This window comes from Pleurodeles waltl, chromosome 10 (genome assembly GCF_031143425.1).
Source record: "Pleurodeles waltl isolate 20211129_DDA chromosome 10, aPleWal1.hap1.20221129, whole genome shotgun sequence".
Classification (NCBI taxonomy): domain Eukaryota; kingdom Metazoa; phylum Chordata; class Amphibia; order Caudata; family Salamandridae; genus Pleurodeles; species Pleurodeles waltl.
In genome coordinates, this window is record NC_090449.1 from 733,208,727 (window position 1) to 733,228,529 (window position 19,803).

Here is a 19,803-nt window from a genome sequence, read left to right on the forward strand (position 1 = left end):
CTATCATTTTCAAAGGCCCCTAGAACTGAAAAATGTGCCTCATTCACAAAAGACTGTTGCTTAAATGATATTCACACATTCATCTACTGTTCAACGTTATTTACATAACTGATGTTCAGTTTTAAAGCCAGGTAGCACTAGGAGTAATCATGTTAGATTTTTGAGGAATGTGATAAATGTAAATGAAGTAATTGAATAAAATCATTGAAAAAGGAGTTTAGAATTGTGCAGTGATTGGCGCAATGAACATTTACACTAAAGTGCGCACACTCTACAGAGAAGGTGGGGGGGCGGGGGGGTTCAGTGCTCCGGCCCTACCTTTAGGGAGGACTGCAAGTAGGTTATCATCAATATCGTTTGAGTCTGGAGGTTTCTGTTCGACTTCAACTGTAAATTCTTTCTGGAAACTAGAAAATGAAAACTATTAGATTGGTCAGAACAAATACAAAACTTCGGTAATAATATAAATCCATCATTACAAATATATTAAGGATTTTTTTTTTTTTTTTAAACACGTTAGCTCATTTATTTTAAATAGCTGCCGACGCCACTGATGACACACCCAGACATACTCAATAGTTCGCTCACTGTGCTTTAGCTCCACACTACCAGCAAGAGTGTACTAGAACACCTGCTGCGATTCATTTTCGTACAGAGTAAAAAATAAACATTAAACACAATATATACTATAGGATCACTGCTGCCACACCTACCATTCACAGTAAGAATGGATTAAAGAAATGGTGCAGGGGAATGATCAGTGGAGACGAGTTTTAGCCCAATCCCTGTTAGATGAAAGAGGATCACTCTTTTCCACTCCAAGTTGTTCCAGCTACAAGCAGATTGCTTCCGTAGTACATCTTTTCCTACCTTCGATCACAGCAGGAACTCCCTTCGTTCTACACAAAGGCAGATCTGCCCTTCCAGCCAGCATTAATGGTTCCCAACAGCGAATCAGTAACCTTCGTTTGAGCATCTCCTTCACAGCCTAAGTCCAACAGGGGCACTAGACTCCGATGAAACATGATGCCTGGGAGCTCTGCAACCTGGATCGAGGAGCCTCAGATCAAGGAGCCCCATGATAAGCCCCAGAAAGGCTAGTTTGGTATCAGAAGTCCCTGGAATTGTCTGAGTCATCAGCCCAACAGCAACTCAAAGTTTTCACTAACTGACCATTTCTGTCCAAGGAAGAGGACTAAAGAACATTAGTGCAAACTTGTTACAACCAGACAGCAACCTGTGCTGTAAAGAATGTAGTCGGAAGTTTAAATCGGGTCACGGCAGCATAATTTGATAATATCCATGTACTCTGCCCCTTTTTTGTCTGCAAAAAATGAAAACCGCATCCCCTCACAACAGAGGGTGGCAACAGTGAGCACACCGCCCTTGCAAAATCAGACAGGACTTTCAAACGGAAAAAGCATTAGGAGATGGATTCACCATGCAAGGTAATTGTGAACATTTAAATGCATTTAAAAACCGGTACAAACCTCCTTTCTCGCTCCTCTGCAGACAGCCCACAAAAAAACGATGCACTCATTTCGGAAGTATAGTTTTCATTCAAGCTTTCTTGAGCACCCAAGCCTTCCCTTTTCTTTACAGGTTACCGAGCAATCTGGCAGAGAGTAGACTATTGTGTAGTGTGTAATGTCTGTTGGGTCACGGTGTTCGAGTTCGATCAGATGGAAAAGCAAACATGAGGACTCTGGCAGCCGACCTCTCCCTTTTCAAACAGATTACTAGGACTCTACTAATTCAACTTTGTTCTTTCAAGGGCAAGAGCCGAATTAGCAGAGCCCTTCCAAAACAGGTGTTCAGCCAAGGCTTCAGGATATTTTAGTGACATGATACACGGATAAAGTTTCTTCCGCTGGGGAAGGTTGTAATATATGTTTATAACAGCTGCAGTACACAATCACTTTCAAAACAAGATTTTTTTGGGGCAGTTTTTTCACTTAATACTTAGCTAACATGATGCACAGACAATCCAATTTAGCCACTCTATATTTTGAAGGTAAGAAAGCAAGTGTAGACAGGCAATATTTGGAACAAGCTAACAACGACTTGACACTGCAGTTGAGTGCCTTATACAACTGACAATCTGGCTTCGGCTGCCACTCAGTGCATAGCTGGACCAGCAGGCCTTGGCAAATGGCAAGCAACCCGAGAAAAAAACAAAAACAAAAAAAAGAAAAAAAACACAGACCACACCATAAGCCAACATAATAACAGAATATACAGAATGGAAACTTAAAACCTGTGGCTTTAAAGTAGAACTTTAAATCAGAACTAATTTTCTGGTACTATAGATGAGGAGTACTTAGATAACGATGGGCACATCCGGCTGTCAGAACTGCGTTTGGAGGGTCAAGGAGCTACAGGGCCCAACTGTGGGAGTTGAGGCCTTTAACTCCTAATGTCCCGGGGCCCGACGTACTATGGATCCCGAGCAACTGTGAACCCCTGAAGGAGTCAAAATTCCCTTCATCAGTGCTTTCATCTCCACCTCAAGCCTTCACTTATTTTTCTCTAAGTAGAGCACCTTCATTTCGGCATCCAGCATCCACAGTAGCTTTTTCCAGCATCAAATTCTGCTTTTCCTTGGTCTGCTTCTCCTTCCCTGTTCTCGATCTAGTTTGAGTAGAGGCCAGTTCTGAGGCTTTACAACCGATGGTAATTAACTTCAACAATGGGGCTTCTGTTGCTTCAACTTCAGTTTGATTGCGGGCTGTCCCGGCATAGATGGAGACTTTGAGGACTTGGAATCAGAGTCTCAGCTTCATCCTACTGCACCACCGTGGTACTACATAGTGCTTCTCAGTCCTCCTTACCTGGGCATCCTCTACAGTGCCTCCCTACATAGCCTCTTACTCTGCAGGTGATACTTCCCTTTGTGTCACTCGAGGTGCTCCTCATCACTAGACAGCACAGGTACTTTAAGAAGGAATGTTTAAGCTGTGACCATCATGGCGTAGCAGGTCTACCTTCATTTCTCCATGGTATTCAAGTTCTTCTGGAACACTGCAGAGTACTGATATTTTGGCACACAACATTTATACACCTTGTGGCAGTCCTTCTGGGCAAACCTCTGGTGGCACTTTGGGCAGAGCCCAAAGAGGGTATGCTCCAATGTGTATGAAGCATACCCTGGAGCCTGACTTCAGTTTACCATGGTCTTTCCCATGTTGTAGAGGGTCTTGACGAAACACAAAAAAAAAAAAAAAAAATCCTCAGGTCGTCACTTTCTTCAATGTCTGTTGCAGGTTCTCAGTTTTTTTTCCCTCATCTTTTGTTATTTAAGTTACTTTTTGATTAATCCAGTCTTTAATACTTTCACGGCTTCTGGCTTTGCTTCCAGATCTAACCGTAGAAAAAGAATAATCTAAAGACTGAGATGAAACAGGGACGTCTGGAGAGACGCGATATAAAGTGAGGCAGGACATGGCATCAAACGGTTTACATGATGGCCAGAGGTTCTAATAAACTGACGAGAAAGAATTCCTAAACTAATCACTAGATGGGAGAATAATGCACAGTATGTGAATCCAGAAAAGATTCATGCTGCATAAGTGGTGCTACAAAATGGACCAAGTCGAAGATGTGTTACATCTCAAAAGGTCTTTCTCTGCTTTGAGAATGAATAAAGATAAAGGATACATAACATTTTCTGAAGCTGGGCTAATGGTGTGCTTCAAGGTATCCTGTTGCAACAGAACCTGCAAAGAATCAAATCTCTTTTCACACCAGATCTAGTACAACGCAAATGGCTCGCTCTCGAAGCAAGGATTCAGTTGAAAATAGCCAGCTTGACCCACAAAACTCTTCATCTTAACGCTCCAGTCTACCTGGCAAAAGAACTCAATCTGGTATGGTTCCCTAAGAAGGTCTAACTCTATTGTTGAAACCAGAGTAATTAAAAAATAACTTATATCTGCTCCTTTTCCGGTATTGCCCCAAGAATATAGAACGCACTTCCTCCTGAAACCAGATCCAAGCCTTTAACTACCTCCTTCAAAAAAGTAGTAAAACTGATGTTGCTGAATAACTACGTTCAACAGTGGGCCCGAAGTCACTCAAATTGACTATTATTTGAGGTATACATTTTGGAACTCTCAATCTACTGAGCAATTTGTTGCATTGCAATTATTATGTTTCTTATTGTTCCTTTTCTCATTTGTATGCTTAACCCGTTTGACATATTTACAGTATTTACTATTTGTATCCCTGCTTATTTATCATGATTGCTTTTTTGTACAGCTCTCCGACACCCATACGGGTCATGATTGCGCTATATAACTCTCCTCAAATAAATTGTCTGCCTTTAACCACTCATCCCTACAACACCAAGGATTTATTTTATTTGTAGTCACAAGTATTTGATGGAGGTGTGGCGCACATGCTGTGTGTGGTTTCTCAAAGGAGGTTAACCAAAGGAGCATTTGTTTTTTCAGATATTTTTCTAGAAGCTGAAGTGTTGAGTTCAGGTGTCCATTAATTGTATGGGTGCACATGTAGACATTTTGTTAATGGACATCTGAACAAGTTGGTACGCTGCAACTGGGCTGAAATTTTTACAATAAACATCATTTGAAATTATATGGAAAATGTAACTGCCCCTTTTTTTGCAGTTCTTTGGGGAGATATTGCAAGAACTTTTGCATCTCATCCCAATGTGCCCGATCATACCTTGCTAAAAGGGGCTTGGGAATTTGAAATATCCCATCGATTGGCTGCCTGTGTTGCTATCCTGTTAGCTGCAGCATCAAATTTACGTCTTTCCTTGCCATTATCCCCAGAGGACTGTCTACTGGCGCGCTTTCTGGCTGCACCGACTACAATGGAGTCTGGTGGTAACTGTTGAGAAATGTAAATTGGGTCTGTTGGTGCAGGCTATAATTATTATTATTATTTTTTAAATCAATTCTGGGTGTTAAAACTCTAGCTTTAAGAGGCTCTTAAAAATACTGTCTGCATGGCTGAGCCTACCAGGGAACATTGGTAAACACTGGTACTGCTTGTGAGTTGAGGACAGGGTGTTTAAAAGTAAGTCCTCCTCTAAAGGTTCAGTAAGCATTTCCACCTCATGATATGTAGCTGCCCTGAAGATAACCTGATTGTATGCTGTACTATCCTTAGATGGAGATGGTCTTGTATGATAAAATCTGGATTGTTAGATGGGATTGGATCGGAGTCGTACATATCCCATAGATCTATGGTGTAACTAGTATCACCCCTTTCTTTGTCTTGTGAGGACGTGTGAGTGTGGGGGTGAAGGCGGTGGTGATGGAGTAAGAGGTTGTGGTGAAAAGTAAAGTTGCGGTGAATGTTGTGGAGAAAGCTAGCAGGTTTTGTCTTTTCCTTTTATTTGTAGATTTTCGCCAGTGGTGGGGGCAGTATCCAGAGTTTCTTGGAATGCTAATTTCCTTTTAATATGTGGAGAAGAAATTCCTAGTCTTTCTGGATTTGAATTCTCCCTTGTTTACGGTTCATAACCTCCAGAATGGTTTGAATGTCCGATTCATCCTTTTGATGCTTTTAAAGGAATGTCCAGTAAGTTTTCTGGCACATGCTTCATTAGAGTCGAAATTCCAGTTTTCCCTGCACAGGAAGAGGTTTTCAGCTCCGATGAAGGACTCAGATTTTTAAACTCCAAAGCAGAGCATGGTTGCTTCGGATCCGATGTTGTGGGATGCCAATTCAGTTCGGAGGTGGAAGCCTGCATCTTTCGGCTCAACGCCGAAAAAGGTGTCATTGCCTGTTGAGGGAGTGCCTTGGCCTTTTTCGGTGCCAAACCCAAGGGTCGGTCAACTATCATTTGTTTTCGGGTGGAACCATGGCTAAGAAGCAGTGATGCACCCAAGGCCTTGTGTGGTTTTTTGCTTGTTGGCTTTGGGGCTGGTGTACTCCCGTACTGCACTGCAGATATAGGCTGGCTGTCCTCCTCTGAATCCTGCTCTGAGTTGGAATCTAGACTGCTGTTTGTGCCCGTTCTTCACCAAGGATGTCGGTGGTGGGCTCTGAATTTTAACGCCATCTCCAATTGTCTTGCCCTTCGATGACGCAACGTTTTCTTTGATCGAAAAGAGACACGCCTCACAGCTTTCCTCTCGATGGTCTGGAGAATGGCAGAGTTTCCACACCAAGTACTGGTCAGTGTATGGAAACTTGGCATGGCACCGAGGACAGGATCTGAATGGAGTCCGATCAATGAGACTATGACGCAGTAGCAGCGAAGAGGCCCGAGAAGGGTGCGGGGGCCCGAAAAGCTGTTTAATTGATCCCGACGGTACTATTGGATCAAAGAGCATTAGAAAAACCACGTTCAAAACCATACAGACAGTATGCGAAAGAATAAAAAGTTCTGAGAATTTCCGAACTGAAAATCCTGGAGCAAGAGGGGACACGTCCGAACCCGACGGAGGAAAGAAAACAATCTAACAAAGGAGTTGATGCCCATGCGCACTCTCTCGATCCCGTGACTCAAAAAAAGTTTCTTCAAAGAAAAACAACTTGTAACACTCAGAGCCCAACACTAGATGGCGATATACATGTGTATCTGCAGCTGCACATGCCATCGAATAGCTCTCTCCATATCTATGTCACTTACCCAGTAGACATCTGTTTGTGGCACATAGTGCTGCAGATTCACATGCTTTGCTTAAGTCCACCATGTAGTGTTGGGCTCAGAGTTTTACAAGTTATTTTCTTCGATGAAGCTCTCAGTGATAATGCGCATGGGCATCGAGTCCTTTGTTAGATTGTTTTCCTGCAGGAGGGTGAAGTAAGGAGTGAAGAAATGTATGTATATATATATATATATATATATATATATATATATAAATATATATATATATATAAATATAAATAAAACGGCCACAGGCTTCCGGGGAGGATGCATGTGAATCTGCAGCACTACATGCTACGAACAGATGCTTACTGGGTGACATTTTCCGTTCGATAGCAAGTGTAGCTGCAGATACACATGCTTTGCATAAACTGAACAGCAGTCCCCTCCTAAAATAAATGGTGGCTAGCCTGTAGGAGTTGGAGTAGTTTGAAACAGTGTTTTAGGCACTGCTTGACCAACATTTGCTTGTTGGCGAGATAGCACATCCACACACTAGTGTTTAGTAAATGTAGGTGGTGTGGACCATGTGGCTGCCGTTTGTATATTTCCTAAGAACGCCATTGAAGCTAATTTCTTTCTAGTAGAATGAGCTTTAGGAACAAATAGTTGTATTTTAGCTTTAAGATACAAAGTTTAAACACTTTACTATCCATCTGGCTAATCCCTGTTTTGAAATAGGATTACCCTTATGAGGTTGCTGAAAAGCCACAAAAAGCTGTTTAGATTTTCTAAAATCTTTTGTTCTTTCTATATAATACATGAGAGCGCTTGACATCAAGCGTGTGAAGAGCTCTTTCAGCAACTGAATCTGGCTGTGGAAAGAAGACTGGCAATTTCACTGACTGATTGATGTGAAATGGTGAAACCACTTTGGGTAGGAGTTTTGGATTTGTCTGAGGGTACTATTTTATTTTTGTGAATTTGGAAGAAAGGTTCTTCTAAAGTGAATGCTTGAATTTCACTAATTCTCCTTAAGGAAGTAATTGGTTCTAGAAAAGCAACCTTCCATGAGTTACATTGAAGAGCACAAGAATGCATGGGTTCAAACGGCGGACCCATAAGCCTTGTGAGCATAATGTTAAGATTCAGGTAGGAGCTGGTGGAGATCTAGGTGTAATAACTCTTCATAAAAGCTTTTATGACAGGAATTCTAAACAGAGAAGTATGCTGTGTTTTGGAGGTAGGCTGATATTGCTGTTAGAATTTTAATAGATAAATATGCAAGATTTGCTTTTTGTAAATAAAGCAGAGAGCAGATAATATCCTATGCTGATGCTTTAAGTGGATCAATGTTTTTAGGTTGACGGTAATATACAAAACGCTTCCAGTTAGCTGCATAGCACTGTCTGGTCTCTTTTACAATGTCCATACATTCTGATGGAAGCTGTAGATATCCAAACTATGTTCTAAGAAAAAAGTACAGGGTCCCTATGCGAATACGGAGAGAGATTCAGGGAATCATACAATGAGTAAACAGTACATCACTCTCCTATTAATTCCTTAACAAAACTAGTTTTAAAAAAAGAACCTTTACTGATATTCAAAAATGTTTATTAATCCAAACACATATACGTACGTGTATATATACATCATTATTTTCAAACTGTACAATTTCTAAAGTAAACCATCAAACACCTGTCCAATCAGAAAACCCTCGAAACACAAAACACGTAAATCAACATATAAAGACTCCGGACAATCAAGTACACATAAAACAAACATATAAACAAATATTGAGACACTCGAAAGACAGTGATGTTGTACCATTGTGGATAGATATCTACCCGTCTTCCCCCACCACAGGAGATGTGTGCACTGTGGGGATGGTGAGAAAGACACTTTGACTGTGAGGAACCTCTGGATGTGGAGGGTTTACCTCTTCCTCTACTGTTGGATCTGCTATAGGAGCCTCTAAATGATCCTCTAGTGTAGAACTGTGAGGATTGTTTTTGATGGGTGGTTGCGGTTTCTGTAAACGATGGTTTGACCCCAGCCTCCTAAATTGTGGTCTACGAAAAAGTACCCCTGGTGGGTGTGGTATACAACGCCTCCATGGTCTTAGTTATTTCTGAATCTTAAGTTTGTCTACTGCTGTGTCCACCTCAGGGCCAAATAAATTATGCTTATCAAACAGCATGTTTAAAGCTGCTTGCTGTATCTCAGGTTTGAAACCTGAACATCTTAACCAGGCATGTCTCCTAAAAAGCACACTGGTATTAACTGATCTAACTGCTTTATCAGCTGCATCCATTGCAGATCTAAAAGCATGATTAGATATTGCTTGCCCTTCATTAACTATTTGGTGTCCCCTTTTTTTAATGTTCTGGAGGGAGGTATGGTAACAGCTCTTCCATTTCATCCCAGTGTGCTCTGTCATATCTAGCAAAAAGAGCTTGTGAATTGGCTATCCTCCTGTGAAGGTGCAGTAACAGTGAAATTAGTAAATGGTAGCATAAAAATACACAGAAGCAAGGTCTGTGGACAGGCAAAGGTGCCAAAGAGTGCAACTGCAAACAGTAATGTGGAACCAACTTGTAGGAAAGTACCTTCTTTTTGGCACAGTTACTCCCACTTTTTGCCTGATTTCAGTGTGTTTGGACTGTGTTCACTTGGATCCTGCTAATCAGGACTCCAGTGACTGCGCTCTCCCCCTCTGAACTTTGTTCCTTAGGACTTGGCACTCCCCACAATTGAAATACTGGTGCTCCCATGCAACTTCCTAGTATATGGTACTTAGGTACACAGGGCATTGGGGGCACCAGGGGTTCCCCCCTGGCCTGCAGCATGTATTGTGCCACCCATGGAAGCCTATGCAAAATGTGTCTGCAGACCTACCATTGCAGCTTGCGTGAAATGGTGTATGCACTTTTTTTTTTTTATTATTATTTATTTATACATACAATTTGAAACCAGAAAAACAATCCCCTTTTCTAGAACAGCATTATCACCAAAGACCCCAACTCTAGTGAAACAAAATTCGGCAATTTGATAAAGTAATAAACCGCAATAGGTAAGTTGTAGGGCCATGAACAACAGCTGTCTGCATTCGGGGAGTAAAAACAGACAACCAACATAAATCTATCAAGGCGGCCAGAGAAGGCAAGACGACACTGGCAACCATCCACAGTTCGCATCTTCTTACAGTCAGGGTGGCACAACCATTCCCAATATGCGTATCAATTAACTCTAGCACACGTCGCTCACTAAGCAGTCCCCAGGTACTCACGCAAAGGCGCCCAAATATCTTGTGGTCTACAACCCTCAGGCACCAACTCCCAGAACGTCTCCAACTGTTCTCTGCAATAAGCTGCATCACGCAGCCAGTCAGTGACGCGAGGAGGGCGGCCGCGACCCCAACAAATCGCAACTCTGTGCTTCGCCAAAAGCAGCAACATGCCCACCAATTTCCGCTGAGCCAGCGGGAGTCCACACTACCCAGCAGTGCCAGCACAGGAGAGGGAGCCAGCTTAAGCCCAGTCATCTCAACAATCACATTCGCAACCTCCAGCCAAAAATCATGCACTTCTGCACATTGCCACGTCAAGTGGAAAAAGTCGTCATCCAGGCCATGACATCGCTCACAGGAAGCATCTGCCCGCAGCCCCATAGCACACAGGCCCCGGGGGGTTGTAATATCGAAGTGGATTAATCGCAGGCGATAGTTTGGCGAGAGCGCCCTCATATGCGCACAGCACTTCCATGTCTCATCAGAGATTGCCATTCCCACATCCGCCTCCCACTTAACCTTAGCAGACAGTGCAAGCGCATCCCCTCTGATCCTGCATGCATCCATATAGCTTAGTGACTAGCTTCCTCAGCGTCTGTGCACTCCATACAACCTCCAATGCTCAACATCTTCGGAGGCGCCAGGAGACCAGAATATCACGCCCGGAGCATCGCACATACACGCAGCACATATAGCCGATGCAGGGCACCATCAGAACCATCTCTCAGCGCCATCTCCGGAGAGATCAGCCATCCATCCACAAACCAGTCCCCCAGGAGGGCCAAATCCGAGTCGTGAAGATATGTCTGCAGCCGCAAAACAGCCGCTCATCAGCTACAGCAGACACCTCCATCGACGGTGCAAAAGGCTCACACACCGCAGATTGCTTAAAAAGTGCACACCATGCCCCAACAGTGCACGCCACAGTGTCCAGCCCCAGAGGTCGAGGCAGACCCCGAACACTCGCATCAGGTCATCCGGCCAAACCGCGTCAGTCTCAGGAGCGAGATGCGGCATATAGCGAACAGGGCAGATCCAATAATACGCAAAATGGGCCTGCGCGCAGTAGTAATAAAGCTCCATATCCGAAGCGGCAAGTCCGCCCAGTTCAAATGGAAGTGTTAACCTCTCCCATGCAATTCTGGGTTGGGGACCCACCCAGACGAGACGAATCCTGGCTGATTGGAGACGCCTCAAAAAGCACGCTGTAAGGACCAGGGGGAGATTTACAAACAAGTACAATATTTTGGGTAACACTATCATTTTGGCAAATGCTATTCGTCCTATCAGCGACAGTGGCAAGGAGCGCCACATCTCTATCTTATCTTCCAGCCAGGACATAACTGTACCGTAATTAGATGTCCAAAGTGTCTCAACGTCGCAGCTCAGCCAGACTCCCAAGTACCTCACCGGGCCATCAGCCCACACAATAAGATATCAGGACAAGAAGCCCACCGTTCCCGACGACAGAGGCAGCACCACAGATTTAGACCAGTTGATCACTATGCCCGAAAATTCACCAAACCGTACAATCTCCTCTAGCAAAACATCCAGATTCTGCCGGGGCTCTCGCACATACAACGCGATGTCATCAGCAAACATGGAGATCAAGATGGGCCGCTGCCGAAATGGTAGCCCTCTGTCACCATTGCGCTGACGCAAACAGGCCGCAAGCGGCTCCGTCACTATCGGAAACAGCAACGGGGACAAAGGACATCCCTACCGTGTCCCCCTAGCCACCCGAAACGGGGCGGATATGCCTCCATTCAGACGGAGTCGGGCAACAGGCTCGGTGTACAGCAGGCGGATCCAGCCCACAAAACGCAAGCTCAACCCCACCCTACCCAAGAGTGCAAACAGATATTCCCATATCAATGAATCAAAGGCCTTCATGGCATCTAAAGCCGCTGCTGCAGCATCATCATCAGCAATCGATCCAGCAACCGCAAAAAAGGTCCGCAAGTTGTGCGCCGCGGACCGCCCCGTAACAAACCCAGACTGATCTGGAGCACCAGCCTCGTCATCAGCGGCTGCAACCACACTGCAATCATCTTGGCCAAGATCTTGTTACCAACGTTAATCATGGAGAGCGGGCGATAGGTAAGGACCCCCTAAGCTGTGACTGAGTTAGGGATTGTAACGATCATTGCCTCTCGAAGAGAGGCAGGAAGAATACCATTCTCCATGGCCTCTGCATATACCTCCAGCAGAGGTGCTAGTATTTCAGAGTATTCTTTATAGAACGCTGGGGTCAGGCCATCAAGGCCAAGGGACTTATCTCCAGGCAGGGCTCAGATCGCAGCCTTCACCTCCTCCAGCGAAAAAGGTGCATCAAAATATGCCCTATGGGCAACCTAAAACCAGATTACACTAATCTCCAAAAAATAAGCCTGTAGAACCTCGGCTTGCAGTAGTTCAGGCGCAGAATACAAATCCGAAAAAAACTTGGCAAACACTTGCATGACTCCATCTGTCCCCACCACCCACTCACCTTTCGAATTATCTATTTCAGTTACATAACTACTGGCCCAGGGTTTGCACAGCAAATTAGCCAGTGTATGTCCAGCCCTCTCTCCCTCTCGGTAGCGCCTCGTCCTGGCAAAGCGTCACAAATAACATATTTCCCTTTCCGAAGACACCCTCATACAAGGAGACCATGCGCCGGATTTCCGCGAGTGTCGTTGGTCTGGTCCACCACCAACTGGGCCTCCAGGTCTGCAATCTGCGCCTCCAGGTCGGCCAACACCCGACGCAACTCTCGCAGCACGCCGTGTTGCTTCGTAATGCAGCTCCCGTGGATAACCACTTTAAAAGCCTCCCACAACAAGCCCTCACAGAGCCACCATTCTCCTCAAAAATAGAGGACAATATCCAGACGGATCTCCTCCCGAAACATCTCATCTCTTAAGGCCCCGTGGGGCAAGCGCCACAAACGCACATCCCGGTCGGCCCGGAATTGCCAGCTCCAACTTGACCGGTGAATGGTCCGTGTGTGCCATGTGCTCCACCAAATGCGTCCACGTTGCCACGACCCGTGAGCCCAGCCAGTGATCAATGAGACCAGCTACTGTGCACATAGTTGACACACGTGCCCTCTCTAGTGCCTCCATGCTTCATCCTTCAAATGTCTACCAATGCACCATCTTCCATGACTGCAGTAAGAGCTCGAGCTGCTGCCACATGTTGTATCGTGGCCAAACTATCCCTGTCTTGCTCCGCGTCTAAAATTACGTTAAAGTCACCCCCCCACCCCCTGATCACAGTACCTCATCCCAATGACTCAGCCAGCCGCCAGACCTCGCTAAAGAATTCCGGTTGGTCCGTGTTAGTACCATACACAGCCACTAATCTACAAGGCCTGTCTAGCAACACACTGCTCATCCGCACATAGGGTCCGTTAGGATCTACTATAGTTCGCTGAGTGCGCCATTGCAGTCCCTTGCGCAGCAGAATTGCCACTCCTCTGGCATACCTCGAATACACCGCCCGTGGCATTCCCCAACCCATCCAGCCTTTAAGCAATGCATTGTGTCCGCCACCAAGTGAGTTTCTTGCAACATACAAATATCTACATTCTGGCGCTTAACATACGCAGACATGAGTCAGCCCTTGCATCCATTATTCAGGCCACGCACATGCCAAGTAAGGCAACAGACCAATGTCACCCCATCCTGCTTCATCCAAACACTCCTATCAAAGTACTAGAACATGCCGCCACCCCCTCCAGCCAACCCAGCAAACAGACAACAAAAGGGGAAAAAACATCCAATATACTGGAACTAACAAAGAAGCACATAAAACCACCTCCCCTCCCACGCAGACCCCCCCCCCCAAACCGGGTAAAGGCTAATAAACCCTCCCCCCTTAACCCAAAAAAACAAGAAAAAACACGGTTTCATTCCCACAAGACTCATCCACAGGGCGAACAGCTAGCCACCCAGCCCAAACCCAGCAGTAAACCGTGAATGGGAGGCGAGGGGCCAAAAGGCGAATAAACGTCAGGATGGCGAACTGTTCTATATCACTGTAAGCGTGTGATCAGTTTATGCATTAGCAGCTGCACCATCAGTCATTATCGCTTAGCGTCTCACACTCCGCACCCGGCCCACCAGAAGCCACATCCTCAGATCGAGGATTAGTCTTAAACTTTGCGTCCAGTTTTGGGTCCGTAAAAATGTGCAGTTTCCCTCCATGCTGCACCTTTAGTTTCGCAAGGTGGATCAGGGAAAACCGTGCATCTGCCTGACCGAGCGAGCGCTTGATTGGCAAAAAGGCCCTGCGCGCGGCCTGCACCCCCGGGGTATAGTCCGGAACAAACTGCAGCTCAGTATTTTTATACAGCACCAGGCGTCGCTCTCGAGCCAGCCAGAGGATAGTGTCTCGATCATGATAATTCAATAGTTGAATAATGATGGGGCGAGGAGAGGTGCCAGGCCGAGGCAGAGGGCCCAGAGACAGATGCGCACTCTCCACCACCAACAAACTGGAGAGCTGACCAGGAAAAAGTTCATAGAGCATGCTTTCAATAAAATCTTCCATTCTGCCCATGTCAGTAGATTCAGGAAGGCCAATCAGTGACGTTATGACGTGAGCGAACTTCCAAATCTTCATTCTTATTACGTATTACCGCTAACACCTTTTCCATTTGCAACAATTGTGCAAGCTCGTCCTGGCACTGGTCCTCCATATCCGAAGTACGCGCCTCCAACCAATCCAACCTAGGGTCATGGTCGTCTACCCTTGTCTTGATGCAGTCAAGCTGCTCCATTAGATGGTCAAGCTTGGTGTCTATTCCTGTCAGACTGGACTTCAAGTCCAGAAACATGGCCATAACCGACATGTCAGACGACCCAGTCTCAGACGCTTCTTCTCCCATCTGTGTCGAAGGGATCCTCCCCCCTTCCTCTGTGCCCCATCAAAGGAAATTTTCACTTGCCGCTGTTCCGCCTTTCCCATCCTGCAGCACCAGGGTATCCCGGCCAGAGTCCCAAGCCCAGGCAGCAAATGCCACAGTCAAACCCCCAAGGCCAGCCAGCAACATCTCCTCCAACGCAGGCCTCTTCCAGCCTATGCCCGGCAGTCACCGGTCCCAGCCCAGCACCAACCGGGCAATACGCCAATAGCGGAGGCAGGAAGCCGGGCCCAGCAGTTGCACAGTTCTCCTCGAACCAGCCCTGCCAGGCCAGTAATGTCTGCCACGAGCTTCAGAGCACATCCTCAGGTGGCCAGCACAGCTCCCCTCCCAAGGCCGCCCGGGTCCTCACCAGCACAGGGCCAGCAAAGTCACCAACCAACCAGCAGCCCCGCATGGTCCACCAGCTCCACACCGTACAGCGGGGACCCCACGGCCATTCCAGAAACGCCACCTCCAGTCCACAGTCTGGGCCCGATCGGCCACATCCAACAATGGCCTCCAAATCAGGCAGGCCGCACCAGGCCCGCCCCCGGGGGGGGGGCCCCGGTACCCAGAGCCACCGCCGGCCCACCCAGCCCCCGGCCGCCAGCAGTCAAGAATCACAGGGGGGCCGCAGTACGATGTTATTGCTGACCCGGACCCCGCCACCAGAAGTCACCGGCGCGCCTCCGCCATCGGCAGCGCCTATCCACGCCGCTGGAGCGCCTTCAGTCCAGGAGGGATGAAACAGGGGGTCTTCTAGTGTGACGGCCTGTAGGCGCCACAGAGGTGTAGTGACATACTTCCCGCAGAACTGCGGCTGGAGTGGATTATGGTTAGGGTGTGTGCAGCAAAGGGATTCCGTATACGTGATGTGGAATGTCATTCGTGTAAGGAAAACTGTCCATGCAGACAAGGAAGCCGGGTGCATGTGAATAGTAGGTGTACACCTTGGAGTTATTGCTGCATTGAGTCCACACATCCTGCAGCTTCTCATGTTTTAACCATGTAGTCAGAAGTATGTGCGTTAGAGGTGGCCACAGTGCAGGACAGACAAGAGATCTTAAGGACCAAGTCAAGGACACTGTTGAAGTCCCCACCTAACACCCAGTGGATGTTATTCCAACAGGCCAGGGTCGTGGAGGAGTCATGAAGGAAAGGGGCCTGATTCACAGAGTGCGTAAATCGCTCCAAGGAGCAATCACCTACCATCCAAGCAGCCATCCACCAAGCTGTACCATCTCTCTGGGTCTGTGACCGTGTGTTTCACATGAAGGGGGTACCTCTGTCTGAACAAATCTCAGGGCACCTTGTCTATTAGGTGGAATAATTTGTGGAGAACACTTGGCCCTTCCATCGCTTCTGCAGTCTGGAAGCCTCATGACCTGTTATGTGGGACTCTTGTAGGTAGGCTATGTGCATCTGTCTACAGCGTAGGTAAGAGTACAATTTGTAACTACAAGAAGGATTATGGGTACCGCTCACATTCCAAATTATGAATTTAGTGACAGCCTTGGTGGGGTGACTGGTAACATAGGAGCCCTGTTTGCTCTGGGTGTGGACCCCTGGTTTCAACTAAGCCTATGATATAGGAACGAGGTTGAGTCATAACAAAGAAACAAAAATGCAACAACATAACAATGAACAAAGAAGGAACACCACTGAGAGCAGATGTACAACAAGTACCTACTGAAACCAGGAAAGTGGAGTGGACTGGTAAGAAGGGGCCGGTCTGGGGACGAGCAGGGAAGCGCGACTTAGAATAGTGGCCTCCTCCCATGGTAAACAAAAAGGGAAAAGGGGGCTGACTGACGAACCAGACCCCACAGCATGGGGGAAAGGGAGTCCAGGAGCACAAAGGACAGAATGAACAGCCCACATGAAGAAGTTAAAGGGCAGTTATAAAGTCCTCCTCCCCCATCCCCCCCACCCGCCAATAAATCAGGAAACAAATCACAAAAGGACACTAAAATCAGGCGGGTGAAGGCTGACAATGGAAATATGTATGCAGTCACTAAACATCATCTGACATAAGAGAAATCACAATGGGCATTCCAATCAGTGCTTGAGGGAACTATATCATATGTGGGAGAGTCATTGTCACCCGAAAATCTGGAGCGGTCTTAGTTTACACTATAGTGCAGTACAGGATCACAAAAGTGATCCACCATCTGCAGTGCCTTATGAGGTTCCTGAATAACTTCCTCCAGGTTCAGGGAACTGTGTGCATTAAGGGCCATCAAGTTCAGGCGCTGTCCACGTTTCTTGCATTTCCACCCTGCTGACAGTGGCTGATCGCATGGGGTCGAGGAGGGACCAGAGCCCGCTATCTCACAGCATTCCATCCAGGACCAGGCATCTGTAGAGTCAGTGAATGATTTTCTGTCATCAGTCTCGACGCAGAGGCGAGCTGGGAAAAGTGAGTATTGGATGTGGTGTACCCTCACTCTGAGTTTAACCTCAAGGAAAGCGTGAAGTTTGCACTGAACTGGCAGTTTGTAGTCCCGGAAAAACCATTACCCGAAGCATGTAAACAGGTTGTTCTGTTTACATGCTTCATTCAAGAAAACATGCCTGTCGCAACAGAGCATGAGGTGTGCCACCAATGGGCAGGGTGGAGTAGCAGTGTGGAAATCCTGTGCTCGCGTTCCACTGAGAAGGATGGTGATAAAAGTTCCATAGGGACGAAACTCCATACCCAGGTGCCTATGTAAATCAATCACTGAGATTTGTAGAGCGTGAACTTGTCACCCAGTGGGTTCTCCAGGTGTTGGGGGTGTCTGCGGGCAATCGCCGGGAGGTGGTGGTCGAAAAGCCAAGTCTTCCAGAGATGAAGAGGTGCGCAGGTGGAGGGGGGAGGTCCTTCCAGGACTTGACAGCGAGGTGGAAGAAGCAGCCAACAAGGGGTTCCCGGCAGATGCAGGGGATGTAGGCCAGGGTGAGGTTGGCTGTGAGGCTCTCTGGTGGGTCAGTAGAATGTGATGCATTTGTGGATATAGGCAGGTCTGACATCGTAGAGGGCTTCGTAGGTGTGCATGAGGAGCTTGAAGTGACATCTTTGCTGGCGGGGAGCCAGTGGAGGGCCCTGAGGTGGGAAGAAATGCTGGTTCTTCTGGGGGGGGGGGGGGGGGGGGGCGAGGATAAGTCTTGGTGCTGTGTTCTGGGTGGTCTGGAGGTGGTTAAGGAGCTGCTTCATGGTTCCAGCATAGCAGGCGTTGCCGTAGTTGAAGCAGCTGGAGATGAGGGCCTGGGTGACAGACGTTCTGGTCACGATGGGGATCCATTGGAAGATCTTGTGAAGCATGCAGAGAATGTGCAAGCAGGAAGGGGCGATGGTGTTGAGATGTTGACTCACGGCAAGTTGGATGTCCATGATAATGCTAAGATTGTGTGCATGCTAAGTAGGGGCGAGAGGGGTGCCTAGGACGGCAGGCCACTGTCACCCGAGGATATCAGTCTTGTCCAAATTTAGATTGAGGCAGTTGGTCCTCATCCCAGCTGGTGATTTCGGTCATGGTGTTTGGAAGTTTTCATGTGGTGGAGGCATCAGTGAGGGATAAGCTGGGTGTCCCCGGCAAAGGAGATGATGTTTAAGCCGTTGTTGCGTGCAATGTCGGCCATTGGAGTTATGTAGGTGTTGAAGAGGGAGGGGCTGACAGAGGAGCCCTCGGAACGCTGCAGATGTGTTTGGGCACAGAGACGAAGGGGAGGGGAAGAGGAGGATTCTCTGGGTACGTCTGGAGAGGAACGAATTGGCCATGCAGATGGGCTTAATTTTGTAAGCCCATCTGCCCCCAAGGAGGGCAGAAACCACCAATACAGCAGGGGGCACAGAGCTGTTGGCCATTTCTGCCCCCCTTGGGGGCAGAACAGCCATTTTATTTTTTTTTACGCCCGGGGCAGAATCCACTTAGGCACCAGGGATCCTGTGTGTGTGTGTGTGTGTGTGTGTGTGTGTTTTGTGTGGGGGGGGGGGGGAGGGGTGGCACCTTTGGCAAGGGTCGCCCCCCCAAAGGGGGCACATTAGTGATGGCCATTTCTGCCCGCCTTGGAGGCAGATCAGCCTATTTTTTTAGGCCCATCTGCCCCCAAAGGGGGCAGATGGCACCAAGATGTTTTATTTTGTTTTTGGTTCTCTTTATTTGTTTTGTGCTGGGGGCACCCTCATTCGCCCCCTTTGGCAAGGGCTGCCCCCCCCAAAATAAGGTACAGAGCTGATCAGCCTATTTCTTTTTTTTTTTTTTAGCCCAGACTGCCTCCTAGTGGGGCAGAAGCCACTTCGGCACCAGGGACAATTTCTAAGTTCTTGGTGGTAGGGTGTTTGTCAACTGGCAAAGTATTTGCATTTGTGATTATAACAGTTTATTTCTTCTTTTTGTTCTAGTTCAAAGCTTTTGCTTCCTTTGCTGTGGATCCTTGTGGTTTTGGCAGTAGTTGTCCTGCGGTTTGCATAGTTGCATGTTTTAGGTAAGTGAAAGCAATTTACTCCAAAGGAGTATTGTTGACATGCATGAATTACATGTTTTTAGGTGGTGTACTAAATGCAGTATTGTGTGTGAAATTGTCCTTAGAGATTTGAGCACAATGATATTTGTGTTGTCATATGTCTAATTTGCTTTTTTCTTTTTAGTGGGATATCATTGGTGATTGCTGTGTCTGTGCAGAGAATTTGCTGGTGAGTAGCTTTTTCAGGCAAGTGAGTGGTATAGTTTTTTAGTACATAACTCTTTGTGATAAAGCTACACTTTGTTTATTACTTATTTTAGTGCTAGCTGTGGTTGGCAATCCATTTGTTGTTAGTGAGGATCATGGCTAGCCGCAGAGTGACCGCTCAGCGCGTTGTTGGCATGCTGTAAGGAAATGCCTCCTTGGCATGGTTACCCCCTGACTTTTTGCCTTTGCTGATGCTATGTTTTGAATTGAAAGTGTGCTGAGGCCTGCTAACCAGGCCCCAGCACCAGTGTTCTTTCCCTAACCTGTACTTTTGATTCCACAATTGGCACACCCTGGCACCCAGATAAGTCCCTTGTAACTGGTAGCCCTGGTACCAAGGGC

At 47.0% G+C, this 19,803-nt stretch overlaps 1 protein-coding gene across 19 annotated transcripts in view; it reads right to left on the minus strand.

Annotated features, from left to right (window-relative positions):
- Positions 1-19,803, minus strand: part of SVIL (supervillin) — a 601,346-nt gene that overhangs the window by 380,774 nt on the left and 200,769 nt on the right. For all 19 annotated transcript variants that reach the window (XM_069211285.1, XM_069211277.1, XM_069211284.1 and 16 more), the window contains one exon: positions 319-407. Coding sequence is in view for 15 of the 19 variants with exons in the window: in XM_069211275.1 (XP_069067376.1) it covers positions 319-407 (89 nt within the window). In the remaining 4 variants the exon portion in view is untranslated. The remainder of the gene's footprint in view (positions 1-318; positions 408-19,803) is intronic.